This window comes from Chelon labrosus (assembly GCF_963514085.1).
Source record: "Chelon labrosus genome assembly, chromosome: 10".
NCBI lineage: Eukaryota > Metazoa > Chordata > Actinopteri > Mugiliformes > Mugilidae > Chelon > Chelon labrosus.
Genome location: NC_140360.1, coordinates 505,519 through 522,863, shown reverse-complemented (window position 1 = coordinate 522,863; position 17,345 = coordinate 505,519). Strand labels below are relative to the sequence as shown.

The 17,345-nt window shown below is 39.7% G+C and overlaps 1 protein-coding gene across 2 annotated transcripts; it reads right to left on the bottom strand.

The window, feature by feature from the left end:
• Positions 1–5,034: 5,034 nt before the first annotated feature.
• On the bottom strand, positions 5,035–16,903 carry LOC311494178 (uncharacterized protein). 2 transcript variants are annotated; one of them, XR_014699268.1, is made up of 13 exons: positions 16,140–16,903; positions 15,280–16,008; positions 14,101–14,370; positions 13,004–13,048; positions 12,774–12,908; positions 10,619–11,790; positions 10,211–10,255; positions 10,035–10,115; positions 9,050–9,701; positions 6,776–7,408; positions 6,384–6,645; positions 6,029–6,064; positions 5,035–5,744 (listed from the first exon to the last, which is right to left on the bottom strand). XR_014699268.1 is itself a non-coding variant. In XM_084553088.1 (6 exons), the coding sequence occupies exons 2-6, from the start codon at positions 15,739–15,741 to the stop codon at positions 11,749–11,751; spliced, it is 954 nt and encodes a 317-aa protein (XP_084409214.1). In that variant the 5' UTR covers positions 15,742–16,008; positions 16,140–16,903; the 3' UTR covers positions 10,297–11,748. The 2 variants fall into 2 exon arrangements, 1 of the variants encoding a protein (XP_084409214.1); XM_084553088.1 differs by lacking the exons at positions 5,035–5,744; positions 6,029–6,064; positions 6,384–6,645; ... (2 more) ...; positions 10,035–10,115; positions 10,211–10,255 and having other exon boundaries at positions 10,297–11,790.
• Positions 16,904–17,345: the final 442 nt, after the last annotated feature.

The following is a 17,345-nucleotide window of genomic DNA, read 5'->3' as shown; positions in this document are numbered from 1 at the left end:
ACGTTCATTTCAAAGCCAATAGGAAGAAAGCAGAGGAGAGGAAGACCGGTTCTGGGCCAGCGGTGCCCCCCCCGTGGAGGAGTTGGCGATCAGTATCAATGGAGGGCGTCCGATGATGAAGGGGATTCCTGGGGGCACGTCATCGGAGCCCTCAACCTCCCAGGAGGAGCAAAATGAACTAGTGCAATGTATTTACTCTAATAGGCCCACGCCTAAATCACTTATGTCTAATTTGTGTAGCCTGCATGTTCGAAAATGACCAATTTATAGCCAATATTACCGTTCATATAAATAATAGGAGGATGAAGAGACATTATCAGCAGTCACGGAGGAATCAAATTAAAGATCGAGGTAAAGAAATGGGCTGTGCAGAGACTAGAGCATAGTTGCTTCATGTTTTCTGTCAGTGCATGAGAACACTGGATCAGAACATTTGCTCTATAATGAAGTGTTTTCTCTTTTCAGGCCATGAAACACGCAATGGGCAAATAAATGTGTGAAACAGTCTTACGTGCATTTATTTTATTTTTTTTGGTTGAAGTGATTGTGACAGATTTCATCACACATTCTTTGACCATCTCTGATGTCAAGTTGCTGAATGTGTTCCTATCTGCTCCTCAATAGCAGGAACTAATTCATTGCGCAACGTTGCAATGTTGTGCAATAGGCTATCGCACGCGCAACAATTACGATGAGCGAATCCACGATGCGTAACGTTCGAAATGTGGGGATGGAGAATGTTGTTTAAATATATTAAAGATTCCGCAGAAAAACAGTAGTGCTCTGGCAAAAACTCATCAGGAAAAGAAAGGATATTAAGTCGTGGTCTTATACCCTCTCACGGTGAATAGCCCGAATGATTTGTGCTTCAATGTCAATTGGATCTTCATCAAAAGGAAACGTCATTGTGTGACAAGTGTGGAAACAGCGGTCTGGCTGAACGTGCACTTAAATACCCGAACATAACCTGAACAAAACCTACCCCTACCAGGTTAAGTTCAGAGCCTATGTTACTATAGTTACTTACATAGCCTGATCATTTTTGAGCGTTCTGGAACCGAAATCCCAGGTTTACCGCTAACTCAGGGTTTACATACCCAGTTAAGTTCAGAGCCTATGTTACCATAGTTACTTACATAGCCTGATCATATTTGAGCGTTCTGGAACCGAAATCCCAGGTTTACCGCTAACTCTGGGTTTACATACCCAGAGTTAGCGGTAAACCTGCTTTCTGGAATACCCCCCTGATTGCTAACCGGTGTTTTGGAACCGACAGCTCGGGTTTAGTCGCCTCAGGTTCAGACAACCCAGAGGTTAAGTTTTATCTCAGTGTTTGTTAAACCTGCTTTCTGGAATACCCCCCAGGATTCATTCAACTCTTCAAAATAACAATGTAGTCAATATATGACATACATTAGTAGAACCGTAAAAGTACACTGTGAAGACGTGAAGTGACTGTATTTACTGTCAGTGTTCCCCCTCTTGCTGACTTCAGTAAAAATGATTAGCTAAGACAGACACTTTCTGTTTCTGCTGGTATTTACCCTTCCTCTCAGTCTGCACTAAAAATAACCTGAGATGGATGCCACAGCATGAATGTAGCTTCAAGTTTGAGGATGTGAGAATTCTTTTTGCAGATTCTCAGTTTGTCGCAAAAACATTTCAAACACAGCAACAATGTGAAAAGTCGATCCTACAGATTTTATTAAAAACTGATCATCTTATTCAGCTGGAACTTTTAAATAACACCTTGTAAAAAAAAACAACAGTGACTTTGAGTAACAACAACTGACATTTAAAGGGTTAAAAACATCAAAATTAAAGATTTTTGGTAGTTTTGTAGAATGCTGAAGTGGTTTCAGAGATTTATGCATAAAAAGCAGAAAAACACATCAGTTGTTTTTATAGCAGTTTTTGTCCTTAATGACTCAAGAGAGTAAGTAAATTAAACTGATGCCTGAGGGTTAAACTGTATTCACATTTCTTGGTATGTGTGTTGCTTTATGTAGTTAAAGTTAACTGTTTGATACATGCAGTATGTGTAAACTGGTAAACTACACCAGCACTTTGTCTTGTATCGTTCAAGTGTTCACAGTGCTCATAAACAACACCTGGTTGAGACTCACTGCTTTCATTCAGGGTGTCTTACCTCAGTAGGAGGGGCCTCAGGAGCCCCTCAGCTCATGATCCGTCCATGAGTGTAGGAAGACGAGGCTGAAAGTGTCCAACTCCAAGTCTTAAGGAGCCACTAGGTTTAATATTTAGCTGCTGAGTTGCTCCTCAGATTCAGTCTCTACAGCCACAGATGTCCAAACTGTAGGACATGGAGACAGACTGATCTCATGGTTTCAGTGTCCGTCCTCAGAGACCATCTGATGGATCTGCTCACATCCTCCAACTGAGTCCAACTCTCAGAAATCAGCTCAGTGAAGGTGGAGCACATGACTGGATGACCCTCCCCCACCCACAACGCACCTGTGCCCTGCACCTGTGGGTGTGTTTGATTTGGGTCACTTAGCGTGCCTGCTGGGCGGTGCATTAATAAAGATGAGGTCAAGTCTTTGCTGAGCTGAACTCTTGATGTGGTCCTCCTTCATGTGACTGAATTGTTGTGAACTGTTTTAAACAGTGGGTAAAGTTTTATTATTAGTGCATTTAATATGGATTTACTGCTGTCTGCTTCTGATCAAAGAATGAGAGGTTCGTCCCTTCAACAGGACAGCAGTGGACACCAGCATTAGACCCCCTCATGATAGGGGACGGTCAAAAACAAATCTATGAGTGAGAGGTGGTGAAGGTTTAAGTTTTAGAAGGTTTTAGTATTATTTCTGAACCACATGCAATGTATTAAAATAGCTCTGCCACAAATTCTTTTATCAAACTTCTACATTTTAGTCGACTAGTGTTCCTAATATTATGTCCTGTCCTGTCATTTAGCATAAACACCCACTACGACTTCAATATTTAAAATAGACCTGAACAGAGTGGAATTATCACCTTTCTGAAAACATAATGTGATTTATGACAGAGCTGTCATGCTGGATTACATTAAACAGATGCTCCTGATAAATGCTCAGTGAGTGTATATGCCAGTGGCTGAAACCAAAAGCCAACAAAGATCAGCCTTCAGCCTCAAATTACAGTCTGAAACTTGTGGTTTACAAGCACACTCAAACTCCTTTTCTAAAACAACATGGTAGACAAAAATGAAAATGGTGGCGAGATAGACATCAACTGATGGAGAAAATGTTTAGTAAAGCTTCTTTCCTGCTTTCTTGAAGCTCTCCATCTTGCATCTGTGCAGACCTGGAGTCTTCCCACTGACTTTATATTCCAACAATACTGGAAGAGACTCGGAAGAAGACATTTAAAATACCACAGTGGAGTGACTCAACAAATGATTTTGTTTAGCTTTGGTTTTGCACTTTTTTGCACCCAACCTGAGACTGTTTCTCAGAATGATAGGTCTGTCTGAATGACTTTGAATAAATCTCCAAAAATTTCCACAATGTCCCAACATTTATTTCAACATGTTCAGAGGCAAGAAAACGTCACAGTCAGGAGTTTCTATTTTATAAGTACACATCCAGAAAGTATTCACTGCACTTCACTTTTTTTGAGTTATGTTACAGTCTTATTCCAAAATGGATTCAATTATTCTTTTCCTCAAAATTCTACACACAACATCCCATAATGATAACGTGAAGAAAAAATTACAGCCTTTGCTCAAATCGTACCTTTGGCAGCAATTACAGCATCAAGTCTTTTTGAATATGATGCTACAAGCTTGACATCACCCACTCCTCTTTGCAGCACCTCTCAAGCTAGTTGGATGGGAAGCGTCGCTGCACCATAGTCATTTTCAGATCTCTCCAGAGATGTTCAATAGGATTCAAAGTCTGGGCTCTGGCTGGGTCACTCAAGGACATTCACAGAGTTGTCTTGAAGCCACTCCCTTTAAAACCTTGGCTGTGTGCTTAGTGTCGTTGTCATGCTGGAAGATGAACCGTCGCCCCTGTCTGAGGTCAAGAGCAGGAGCAGCTTTTGATCCAGGATGTCTCTGTACATTGCTGTATTAATCTTTCCCTCTATCCTGACTAGTAACCCAGTTCCTACTAAGGCCCTTCTCCCCCGATCGGCCAGCTCTAAGAAGAGTCCTGGTGGTCCCGAACTTCTTCCATGTACGGATGTTGGAGGCCACTGTGCTCACTGGGACCTTTAAAGCAGCAGAAATCTTTCTGTACTCTTCCCCAGATTTGTGCCTAGACTTCTTCATTGTCTGACATTTTGACTGACAGTGTCATAAAAATCCCGTCATAATCTATTTTTACCTGTCACTTTTTTTAATGATAACAATGACATATTCAGTTTAATTTTCATTCATTTTTAATTAATATTCAGTAGCGGTGGAAAAGAATTCAGTGAAAAAGATTCAGCTCATTGAACCGGCCATCAAAGACGACTCAAGAATCATGAATCTAGAGTCTGTATAACCAGCTCAGTTGAGTTCTACCACGTTTGATTGATATATAATCAATAAACAGAACCATTCAAACATCTTACATCTCACTCGGCAGAGAAACAAAAAGTACCACCTGACTTGACCACTAGCAAACTAAGGCACTCAGACACTCACTCACTTACGCACAATACTCAGAGAAATGAAACTTAACTCATAACCGCTGCTCGTGGATCCCTGATTAACAAAGAGTCAGTGGCCACTCACTCGTCCGGCAGAGAAATGAAACTTAACCGACTCTTACACTACGAACCAAGAGAGACAAGACTGAAGGTTCTCAGTCATGATATATCTAAAAAAAAAAGTCTATGTATTATGTCCTCACTTAGATAATTGTACAAATGATTCTCTTCACTTTAATATTAAAAAAAGAAAAAATTCTGTAACATTTCTTCTTCCCAGCAGAAACTACTGGTGTCACCAAATCAACCAGGACTCAAACCTTTGACTCTTTCATTTATGCAGTAATCCTGGTTCCTCCACCCACAATGCACCTGTGGGTGTGTTTGATTTGGGTCACTTAGCGTGCCTGCTGGGCGGTGCATTAATAAAGATGAGGTCAAGTCTTTGCTGAGCTGAACTCTTGATGTGGTCCTCCTTCATGTGACTGAATTGTTGTGAACTGCAGATCTCATCATGTTCTGTTCTCATGTTTTTCACTGAGACATTGAAGGCAGTCAGAACATCTCAGATAGTTCCTCAGTTTATCATTTATTTGACAAAATGCTTCAGATCAACTGTTTTCCAGGATCTTATCAACTATCTGTTCTAACAGTTGATGCTGTCTGTGATTCACATGTTAAAGAAAATGAAAACATAAAGATGAGTTCTTATTTACAATCATCATTTACCATTTAGGAGGAGCTTTCATTTCATTACTATTCATGTTTGTAACTGTACATTTATAATCAGTGCTTTCACTTCCTCTTCTTTAGTCTCTTTTAGTTCAGCTTCTTTCTACAGTAACACAACATGACTACAGTTTGGTTCAAACTACAACTAGATCACAACTATATAAATTAACCTGAAGGTTTAATCTCAGAGTGAACACATTAATCATCATTAACTTGGTCATTATATTGGAGACAAGACATCGTTTAATACAAAACATATAAACAATAGAAATCATTTGTGTTCTCTGAAAAGAAAAGATACTTGATTATATTTGATTTGTCATTTCTATGTTTTATAAGCTGGTTTCTGTCCTCTGGTAACTGTGTGGAGTCTGAAAAATGAAGGTGAAATCCTCAGTTAAGGTTATTTAAATGTAACTTTAATCATGAGACTTCATTGTACTTTATATTATCTATTTTATTCTATATATTATTTCATGGGACTTTATTCCATTTTGCATAAATGAAACATTTCAGATGATTAACTTGTTCATTATACCGGAGACATGAAGGTTTAATATAAAACAATATAAAACATGAAGAATTATTTCTGTTCTCTGAAAAACAAAACAAAGCAAAAAAGTATATTAAATTGAGTGAATCATATTTTCTGTACCTTAAATGTTCTATAGTTCAATTAGATTGCTTGGTCCTGAAAAGAAGAAGAAGAATGTGTAAACATTGTCAAAGATGAGTTTTATTAGATGTAGAGCTGTACACAGTGATGATGTGGTTGGTTATTAGGTGCTTTAGTTCAGCTTCTTTCTACAGTAAAACAACATGACTACAGTTAGATCAGAATCTCAGAGTGAACACATTAATGATAATAATGTCATATTTCAGATCTTCTCCAGCACAGATTCAGTCTGATTGTGTTCCTCCTGTAAACTCTTCTATAAACTCCTTTATATACTGAGAATAAAAGACAACACAGCATCAACAACATCAGCTGATGGCTTTGGATTATATACCTGGGGTTGGTCCAGTCTCAATTAGTTCTTCAGCAACGTCCAAACATTCGTTCCATTTTCCATCCTTTATTTTTTCTCTAATTTTTTCTGTCAACTCTTTGTTTGCTTCTTCTCTCAGAAGTGTCTCCAGAACATTTTCCTCTTCTTCAAATATCTGTTGTTCATACACTAGTCTGTCACAGCAGCCACATTTGCTCTGACCACACAGTGCCAGTAGAAAAGCCAAAGAAATGATCATGAGTAACAGTGAGAAGCCCATGATCTGAAAAGAAGCACAAAGATTTGATCCCATCACAGACTTGATGATGATAAACAGACTGATCAGTAACAATAAGACTCTTATACCAGTGGTATACAGTTTGAACATATGAATAAAACAAGGAAACACTCACCCGTGAATCATTCTTCAGTTCAGTGATGGTCACTCGTTCCTCAGCTGTGAAGGTGTTTCTATCTCTGCCAGCTAACTGAGACTGTATCTTAGACTGATCGCTCCAACAACAGACCCACCAGTCTCCATCAATCAACACAGAAACAACCCAGAGCAGACCAACTAGAGCTGCCTTCACAATGTGACTGAATAAAATGACAAATATTCCACAACACTTAGCACTGCAACATGGGCTGCAACACGTTGTGCAGCATCTCCATGAATATTTACGTTTACACGTACATGCACACGTATATTTGCAGATTCTCAGAAACATCTTGTCGGTCCACAGTAGAACAAGAAATATTGATCCAAATGGTAGACCCATGTATAAATAGCAGTCATGATCTTCATCTTTACAAGTGTACCCCACATCTCTGTCAATCAGAACATTGTAGATGAAACACAGAATGATGGTGACGAAGATGCTGAGTTTCTTAAAAGGAAAATTTGTCAAGAAGTCCTTCATCTTTGGTGTTCAGTCTGCGTCTGCTGAGAAATCAGTTGTTTAATGATGTGTTTGTGCTGCGTATCCTCAGACTTCCTCCTCCAGAGACGACAGCAACGATTCTCATCAGCTGAACACAAACGTAGGCTGTAGAGGAAAACTGACTCAGTGACTGATCCCTTTCTTTATCTTTACAGCTTTCAAAGCTCTGAATAATTCCTCAGAACAGAACCACTTCAGTTCTGAGATGTTGGTGGGTTTCCTCACATCAGCTGCTTGCTTCAGGTCCTTCCACAACATTTGTATTGGATTACATGTGTTGTGAAGATCAGATTGAGACAAATCCCTAAACAGTCACTGAACGACACCAGAGTCTCCTCACAATGATTGGAAACACTTCTGAACAGATGGACTCTGATTTTACCTTCAAATTAACTTGTAATCCTAGAGGTTCACCTCACTGATATGTAATATTGGCTCACTTCTATTCAATAAACACACAGTCAAACATTTCTGCTAATTTATTCGATTGTGTTCTCTTTGTCTACTTTCAGGATGTTTTGAGTCATTTTATGCAGAAATTACTTTACAGGAAAACCTACTAGCACTGTATCTGTGTTCAAATTGTAATTATTTCATGGACACGCTGATATATTTAACACACCACTGTAGAGATCAGTCAGAATCACATAGATAAATTCACAGCATTTATTCTTCACTACTGCAAATGAACTTCTGGACATAATTCTGGTGTAACAGTGGCTCTGTATGAATGGAAGCAGTAACGTAATGTTCCATCAATACAAATATCACTATCAAACTCAAATGTACATATTACTCCATGTATTAATGGCAGTAACACAGTAAACATTGGATAATTTATCATACACTACTGGCCACATAACATAGCTGCACACTGGTCCTGCTTCCACTGAGATATGTGCCAGGAACACTTTGTTAGATAAGGAATAACAACTTTGGCAAACACATTATGGTAGTAAAGAAAACACAGGATGCTCAGGCCCCGTTTACACGAAGGGAAAACGCAGATATTTCCCTGCGGTTTGGCCTCTCATTTACACGAAAACCCCGTTTTTGTCACAGAAAACGATTATTTCTAAAAACTCCGGCCAAAGTGGAGATTTCTGATAACGCCGGTTATGTGTTGCCGTGTCAACTGGGAGAAACGGGGTTCGGAGAAAACGATGATGTCATCGCCACACCCCTCGAGCCTTCCACCACTTATATCCCGCGAGACGTCTCATAACAACATCAACAACAATGGCGGACTACATGCTCGTGTTCCTGCTGGAGAAGATATTGAGCCTATTAGGGTTACCAGGGCAAAATATAATTTCTCCTTGAGTTTGTTTTCTTCTAAAGCCGATTTGTAAACAGCGCTCAAGCTTTGTGCGCATGCTCCGCCTCTTCCTCTGCGTTTTTGGTGAATTTCTGAAACCGAAACAGCGCCACCTATAGGCCTGGAATATGAAGTAGCGTTTTCAGTCGTACTGAAACGGATCTGTGTGGACGCGGATATTTCTTGAAACGATGCCATCGAAAACGGAGAGGGAAAAGATCGTTTTCGTACGTGTGGACGTGGCCTCAGACTCAGTAGTTATCACTCACACTAAGGCCCTATATATGCATCATCATTTCTGGACAGGACCTAACTAATCTGGTAGATGCACAATAACCAGAGCATGAGAATCATAACTACGGTAACACTGCTAACACTGAACAACGAACATTGTAGAATTATAGTAAAGACTTGAGTCTCTCACTTACTTGCTTTGATGTGGTTCTACCAGAAGACCACAGACGAGGATGCTGAGAGGGTTAACAGAACCTGATGTTAACAAGCTGGAGTCACTCTGTAATGAACTCAGACTACCAGGAAGACAGCAGAATAAAGGACATTCTGATTGGTCCAGAGGTTGATATGGGTGAGTATTATTTAAGTTCAACCTGAAATGTGTTGCACTTCCTTCTTCATAATGAAACTATCATAACTCCAGAGTATAGCTACTAATAAAATATAGTTAATGTTACAATTCTACAGATATAAAGCTGTGAGGTCTTTACACTCAGAGGTTCAGAAGTTCCTGGCCTCTGCTGGTTTAATCATCACCTTGCTGCCATGGTTCAGATGCTCCAGAGAGCAGCTTTAAACTCTGAAGGTCTTTGATGAAGATTTTTAAAAATAGAATGAAGTAAGAAAAAACTATATAAGAGTAAACGTGTCAAGGCTACAAGAAATATTTACAGTGGCTGTACCAAGCTTAAGAAACTGACTAACTCGTCCATTTAACCTGATTAAAACAATCCTTCAGTTGATCTGGTTCAGTCTAACAGATGTTGTTTCTGGCTCCTGAGACTAAACTGAACCAGCTATTGGTTTCATTTGGAGCAAAACAACATTTCCGTCCTCGTTTTCATCCTGGAAAACAAAGAAACAAAGAAAAAATATATTATTGTCTAAAAATTAAGCTGAAATTTTCCAGTAGGATTCACACATAGAGGAGGTTTCAGAGTCTTTGGTTGGAGTGAAGACTGAAGCAGCAGCGACCTCTACTGGCCTCAAGACAAGATGACAGGAGACAAGTCTACTGGAAGCAGGCTTGATTGTGCAGCCTAAGTGGAGAAACATTAACTGTGTAGCTAAAACTAATCTGAGCAGATCAGCTGGAATCATTTCAGGAAGTAAAGGAAGAAAACAGCAGCAGCCACAGTGATCTGTTAGATGAAGAGCTGCACCACAGCTCATACATACTGTATTTGTAGCAGCGTCTGAATCATCATCGATGGGTGAATCCAGTTGTGATGGACTTCTGCTGTGGTGAAGTGACTGTTCCTACATCCAGGTAATAAACAGTGAGCACGTGATCATCCTTCACTTTACATTTAAACACATTTAGATGTTTAGTTTACAAGGAAAAGGACACTTACCGATGATGGTTGTGTTTTAGACTTCACATTTGAGCCATTTGTTCCCTGTAAGGATTTTAAACTGTTAATAAAGTTTGTTGTGCAGCTTAAAGGGGAACTCCGGCGCAAAATGAACCTGGGGTTAATAACACATGTGTACCGAGTTCGACCGTTCTCTGGTATTTGTTTTCATGCATTTGTTTTGTTAGTCAAATGTGACCAGTTTTCTTGCAAACCGCTATTTAGCGTATAACACTAGCCTTCGGGGCACACCGACACATAAAAAGAAATCGCTATTTCTATACCACTAACAAGGCTCACAATATCACCACACTTACACGGTAGCATAACTAGGGTCTCTACATGTAAACCGAAGCATTGAGAACTTTGCAAGTATACAGGCAGTTTATTAAAAAAGGAACACAGTACCGTTGGCATCTGGCTCGCATATCCAGGCGGGCGCCATCTTGGGGAAACTGAACTGTCTGTTGCCGGAAGAAAGCACTGAGAGCATAGAGAAGCACTGAACGAAGAGACACACACTCTATGTAGAACCAAATAAACAAAACATATTTGTTAGTATTTCATCACTGTTTACAAGTGTTGTTCAAAATTGAATTTGAACTGAATGCGCGCATAACGTAACGTTCACGTTTACGTTACGTGACTATGTAGAGAGATCCCTCCGCGACAGACGGACACAGGAGCGCAACGCAGGAATCTGGATTCTGGATCTGCAAGGTTTACTATTTGAGGTAAGCTAAAACGAAATACGGATTTTTATTTTGAAGAGGACATTATAACCAGTACGTCTTTTTGTTTACAGTCTATGGACTTTGCGGTTTAGGTAAAGTTAGCGTTCAGCAACTAATGCTGAACGCTAACGCTAAAGTTAGCTTAAACTGGCTGCTAACTCTGTAGCCTTTAAGTACTTAACAACTGCAGCCAACAGACTATTACGTTAGTAGTATTTCCTCCCGTTTTCTTGTCGCTAATTCTAAACAACTATGATGTTAGGTTTGACTATTGTATCTTAACTAATGCAACTTTAGCTGCTATGACATGGTGCTGTGTTCTTTGCTTACACCTGCTGCTAGATGGATACCCGTTTCAACAAACGTACAAGAGGTGCTACAAGAGGTGGAGGAGGACCTGGCACAAGAATTTGAAGAGGTCCCTGTTCAGCCAAAGAAAAGAAAGCCAATCAAATATTCCCCGAAGAAGAAAAGTAAGTCTATTTTTTTTCCTCCTTTCGCCAGTAGGCTTGGAAATTTACTTTTTATTTATACTAATATATATAGTAGTTGGCTGGTTGAGGCACGTATTTCCATTTTTGCCTGTCTTCTCAATAAATAATACGCACAAAAATACTGGGAATTTTGTTGGTGTACTCAATATAATGCACTCCAGTACACCACCACCATTCACTGACCTCAGTAATCCACTTGAAATACTTCCTTTGTTTCAGTGTCTCCAACAGGGACATTGGAGTTGGCCAAACTGAAGGAACAAACCAAGATGGATCGACAGAAGATTGAACACCTTGAGGAGCGCGTTAATTACCTGGAGGAGGCCAACAGGGACCTGAAAGCTGACAAGGACTGGATAAAAAAAAAATAAAAAATGCTTTGGATAACATCACAATAAAATGTTTTGTGTTGCAATACATTACGGAAACACTATCTCTTGACTTGTCTGTTGCTTTTGTTAATGTATTCATATCATCTGACAGTGTAATTACACTTAATGACATTTTAACGAAACATTCAAATCTGTCCACTTTACTTGAATTCAGAGAAAATGGTCATGACACTGTTATAAACTGCTTTGACTATGTAATTACACTTAATGACATTTTAATGGAAAGTCAAAATCATTCCACTTTACTTGAATTCAGAGAAAACAGTCATGACACAGTTATAAACTGATTTGTCATGTAATTATACATAATGACATCTTAATGGAAAGTCAAAGTCTTTCCACTTTACTGGAATCCAGAGAAAACAGTCATGACACTGTTATAAACTGATTTGACTAGGTAATGACCCTTAATGACACCATAATGAAAAGTTAAAATTATTAAATCACTGTAGGAGGGAAATGTGACAGTTATAAACTCATTTGGCAGAGTAGTTACACTTAACGACATCTTAATGAAAAGGACAACATTTATGACGCAATTGTAATGGTCTTGTGACAGCCAGTGTCAAAACCATCCATATATGACGGCTTAATGTCACGTTAAGACATCAAGCTAAATGGTTTTTTTTTTGTTTGGCAATTAGGTCTGCAATGACATGTTTATGACAGGTTTTGTTGTCTTGGTTTATGTCAAGTTGTCATAACAAGGACATCTCAAACAATGTCAACTTTACATCAAAAGTGACATAACTTACCGAATGACACTTAATGACAGCTGTCATAAGTATTCATTGATGTTTATGACAGGTGTAATGTCATGGTTATGACAGCGTTATGTCAGTCTTATGAACACGTATTCAAGTAAAGTGTTACCAAAAAATCAAGCAGGTCTGAATCTTTGACTCTTTCATTTATGCAGTTATCCTGAATCAGTCACACATACTGTATTTGAAGCAGCGTCATCGTCTGAATCATCATTGGTGTCTGACTCCATTTGTACACTGACGTCCCGTTGTGATGGACGACAGCAGCCTAAGAGCTGTCTGCGTAGAGATCTGCTGTGGTGAAGTGACTGTTCCTACATCCAGGTAATAAACAGTGAACACGTGATCATCCTTCACTTTACATTTAAACACATTTAGATGTTTAGTTTAGAAGGAAAAGGACACTTACCGATGATGGTTGTGTTTTAGACTTCACATTTGAGCCACTTGTTCCCTGTAAGGATTTTAAACTGTTAATAAAGTTAAAGACATTTATTTTTACCTTCACTGGTTAAACTTATAAACTTTTAAACCAGGAAGTAAACAGGAAGTGGATAAAGTTCCATCTGTGAAACATTAATGAATCAAAAACAAGCTTGAGAATATTTCAGGTTGACAACACGGACAAAACATAATTATTAAAACCACAGACAAAAGCTTTTGTCACAGATATCTGAGCCTTTCTGTTAAATTACTCATGGAGACTTTTTATTCCATCTGGAGAACTAAAGAACCCAAAGTGTTCCACATTGGGTTCTTACCTCTTGAAAGTGAATCTGGCTACAAAATCCTACTGATTCCACTACAGGAGGCAACGTACACACAATTCAGCCTTTGGACATTTTATTTATCCTGGACATCATCACATTCTACCATTGTGATCATTATACAATCCAGAAGAAGACTGAGATTTCCTCCATGTTGTTCACACATGGAACTCCCCAGGGAAACCAGTCACCAAGGCATGCTACATAGCAATGCTAAGCTAACTTTCACTACTAGATGGCTGTATTGTGTTTATTATAAGTAGTACCACCATTAGACCACTAGATGGAGACAAATGAACATGTGTATAGTTCAGGTTCAGGGCTCAGATTCTGTCAGTCAAGTCACCATGTGGTTCATAGTTGATGTAGAACCATGTGGATAGACTCTAAAGGACCACAGAAGGTCATGAAAACAATAACATCTGCATTTGATGTCAGTTATTTTAGGGTTTGGGGTGGTTATTTTTGAGCTAGTAACAAACAAACACTTTTTGAATAAAATCATTTTTTTTTGTATAGATATAGAAACATTAGCAGAAACGTCAACGATCAAACAAAGCCTAGACCTAGAACTTGATGCTCTGGGGTTCTGCCTTCAAGATCTCGTTTCTGGAGGTCTTTATATCCAGCTCATCATCCCACCTCCATCACAAATATAACCAGCTGCTGCTTTTCACACCTTTTTATGTTTTTACTGAAAGAAGAGAAACGATGCTAAAGAGTTGACTGACTGAGTCACCTGGTATAAAATGGCATCTTCAACGATGTCCAAGCATCTTGTCCACTCTTCTTTACTGATGTAATCCTCTGCTCTTTTAGTCAACAGCGTCTTTTGTTTTTCTTTCATGGCTGTTGACACGACTTCATCGCCCACCTCCAGAATCATCTCGTGCACCAGAATTTCTTTGTCACAGCCTTTCAGTGTGCAGGTGTCGGCGCAGATCATCCAGGCTGTGAGCAGGAAGGCTGCCACGAAGGTGACTGCAAGGAGTAAACTCACACCATACATCTGAAAAACAACAAGCATGAGCATGTTTCATCACGGTATTAAGGGACAGTTGAGGGTTTACATCGTATTCTAGAGAAGTGTTCTGGTGATGCTCTAGTTGGAAAATTAACCGTGAAAACTCTTCTTTCTTCCTACAAACACTACTAATTTGGTTTCATTCAGAAATATCTATGAGTTACTGAAACTTTTTCATCTTTTCTGTCTCCAAAGTGTTTGCTCGTCTCTGTCCTCCTGGTTTCAGACTCCTCCCTCCTTCAGAATGAAAGACTTCCTTGGTTTGTCTAAACATGACTCTGACAACCAATGATCAGTGACTGTGATCAGAGATGAACCGTTTCCATGGAGACTAAATAAATACATGTGTTTACATCAGAACATCAATCACTGTAGAACTTTAGTGATGAAGAGGAGCATCACATCTACTGGAAATAGAGAAGAAGAGGAAGAAGAGGAAGAAGAGGAGGAGGAGGAAGAGTTTAAGCAAGAAAGGGGTGGAAGTAGTAGTACCTCCACCTCCACCGAGTCCATCAGTCTGGTTCTGGTGCCAACATCTTGGTAAATCAGTTTTTTATACCAAACAGAGGGACATGTTCTCCTCCCTCTCAGTGGAACCACCATGGGAGCTTATTCAAATATTTAGACCAGTTTAAACTGATTTAAGATTTGAATTTAACTATTTGGTGTATTTTATTATTTGTTGCAGCAAAGCAGCAAACATGAGAGTTAAGTCAGAGCCCAGCCAATCAGGGAAGGTTTGATTTCTAATAGTAAAGGCTGCATTGGTCTGAAAATATACAAACATCCTGAGTAGGTCTGGTTTTCTTCAGGAAGAACAATCAGAGAACTTCTCGGAGGACGCCAGTCTCTAAAGCAGCTGTTGTCTCTAAAGAAGAAGAAGAACAGACTTACCTTTGAATTCATCTTCATTTCTTCCACGGTCATGACTACACCTGGACCCAATATGTCAGTCTTGGCTTTGCACTGCAGGTCTGCCACCACTCTGGGATTGGGATTATGACAGCAGATGAACCACTCTCCATCGATGAGCACACATGCAGCCCACAGCAGACCGACACACAGAGCCCTGGCGATGCGACGCAACAGGACACAGATAAAATGACACGAGTAGTACTTTGTTGTGAACCTCCACGCTCTCTGGAACGGCATGTCCGTCAAGAGCATCATGGCGGTCACGACCAGACACGGCAAAGTGATGTAGGCCGCGCAGAAAGCTGCTTGTGGTTTACAAGAGCACGGAAACTTGTTCTCAAACGTAGTGGAGCTGAAGACCAGAGCGGTGAAAACGAAGGCGTTGGCATTGTCTTTGACTTGACCGAGGAACTGCTGCAGAGGTGGAATGAGTGCCTGCATCTTCAGAGCTCAGTCATCTGCGACCTGCAATGAACACCACCCACGTGTTTCCTCTTTGCACAGGAAAGAGCATCAGGGTGAACAACAAGCAGCTGGCAGGGTTTGATCGTTTACCGGGTCAGTTCTGATCAGATCTTCAGCAGCATCCAAACATCGCTTCGTTTTAGTTCTCGCTCCTTCAGCCAACCGGTTGTTTGTTTTTCTCTCCAACGTGTCTCCAGATGATTTTCCTCTCCAGTCAACATCAGATGCATTTGCTCCTTCAGACTTCAACGTAAGAGCAGCCAAACAATGATTCAGAGTCAGAGTGAGAAGCCAAAGAAAAGAAGCACAAAGACAGTTCAGATAAGTTAGAATAACAGTCAGATATGTGGTGAATAAAACAGAGAAACACTCACCTGTGACTTATTCTTCAGTGCAGTGATGATTACATTCTCCTCAGCTGTTGGTTCCCGCTCCACAGTAGAACAACCACAACATGAACATGAACATGGATCTGAAGAACTCTGAATCGTCTCGTCTGTCCACAGCGTTAAATAAAGTATGAAAGTCGTGGAAACACTGAAGGTGAAGCTCACAACGATGTGACGAAGATGCTGAGTATCTCAGAGTCTGCTGAGAGCTGAAACATCGACCTCTACCATCCAGACCACACACATTTCCTGGTTTCTATTCAGCTGTGGTAAAATAAAAAGTATTTTGTTCTGAACATGAATGAGATCTTGTTGGGATAATTACTAAAAGTTTGAATCTTTCCACAGAAACAGGAACGAGAGACAAAAGATCATTTGTTCTTTGAAATCTTTTGGATTATATAAAGTCTCAGACAGTGACAGCACCGTGGCTTCAGTTCAGATGTTTATGAGCTAAGTTTACTAGACCTGCAGCTCATGCCATCTGTACCCACAGGAAACCTGTTATTTCCTGTTTTCACATTTTACACCACAAGTACCTTAATGATCGAGCTACTAAGAAGGTTCATATGATTTATTCAACACAAGAAGATCATTTACTTGTAGACTATGATATGTCCTTTAAAGAGGTGCTCCACTAGGAGTAAATCAGAGTCCATGTGTTCAGAAGTGTCTCCATCAATGTAATGAGACTCAGGTGTGGTTCAGTTCCTGGTTTAGTTTCAATAAATCAGGGATTTGTCTCAGTCTGATCTTCACAACACATGTTTGTGGACAAAGGAGCTTTCTGAGGAGCTCAGAGAAAGAGTTGTTGTTGCTCATCAGGCTGGAAAATGTTCCAGAACCATCTCTAAAGAGTTTGGAACCCACAAATAATCCACAGTCAGACAGATTGATCCACCAACATAGAATAGAATAGGTCTTTATTGTCATTGTCACAAGAACAACAAAATTAAAAGTGCTCTCCTATCAGTGCATTATAAATAATAATAAAAAAAACATTTAACAACATTTAACAGCATTTAGCAGCATAGGTAACACACACACACACACATGCACACACAGTCATTGCATAAAAAAAAAAACAACACCCAGTCATTTCAGAAAAGTGCATATTATTTTTGTGCAACATTGAGGGTTGTTATTCGATAAAAACTGTGAGTCTATTTGTCCTTGTGTTTATTGATCGGT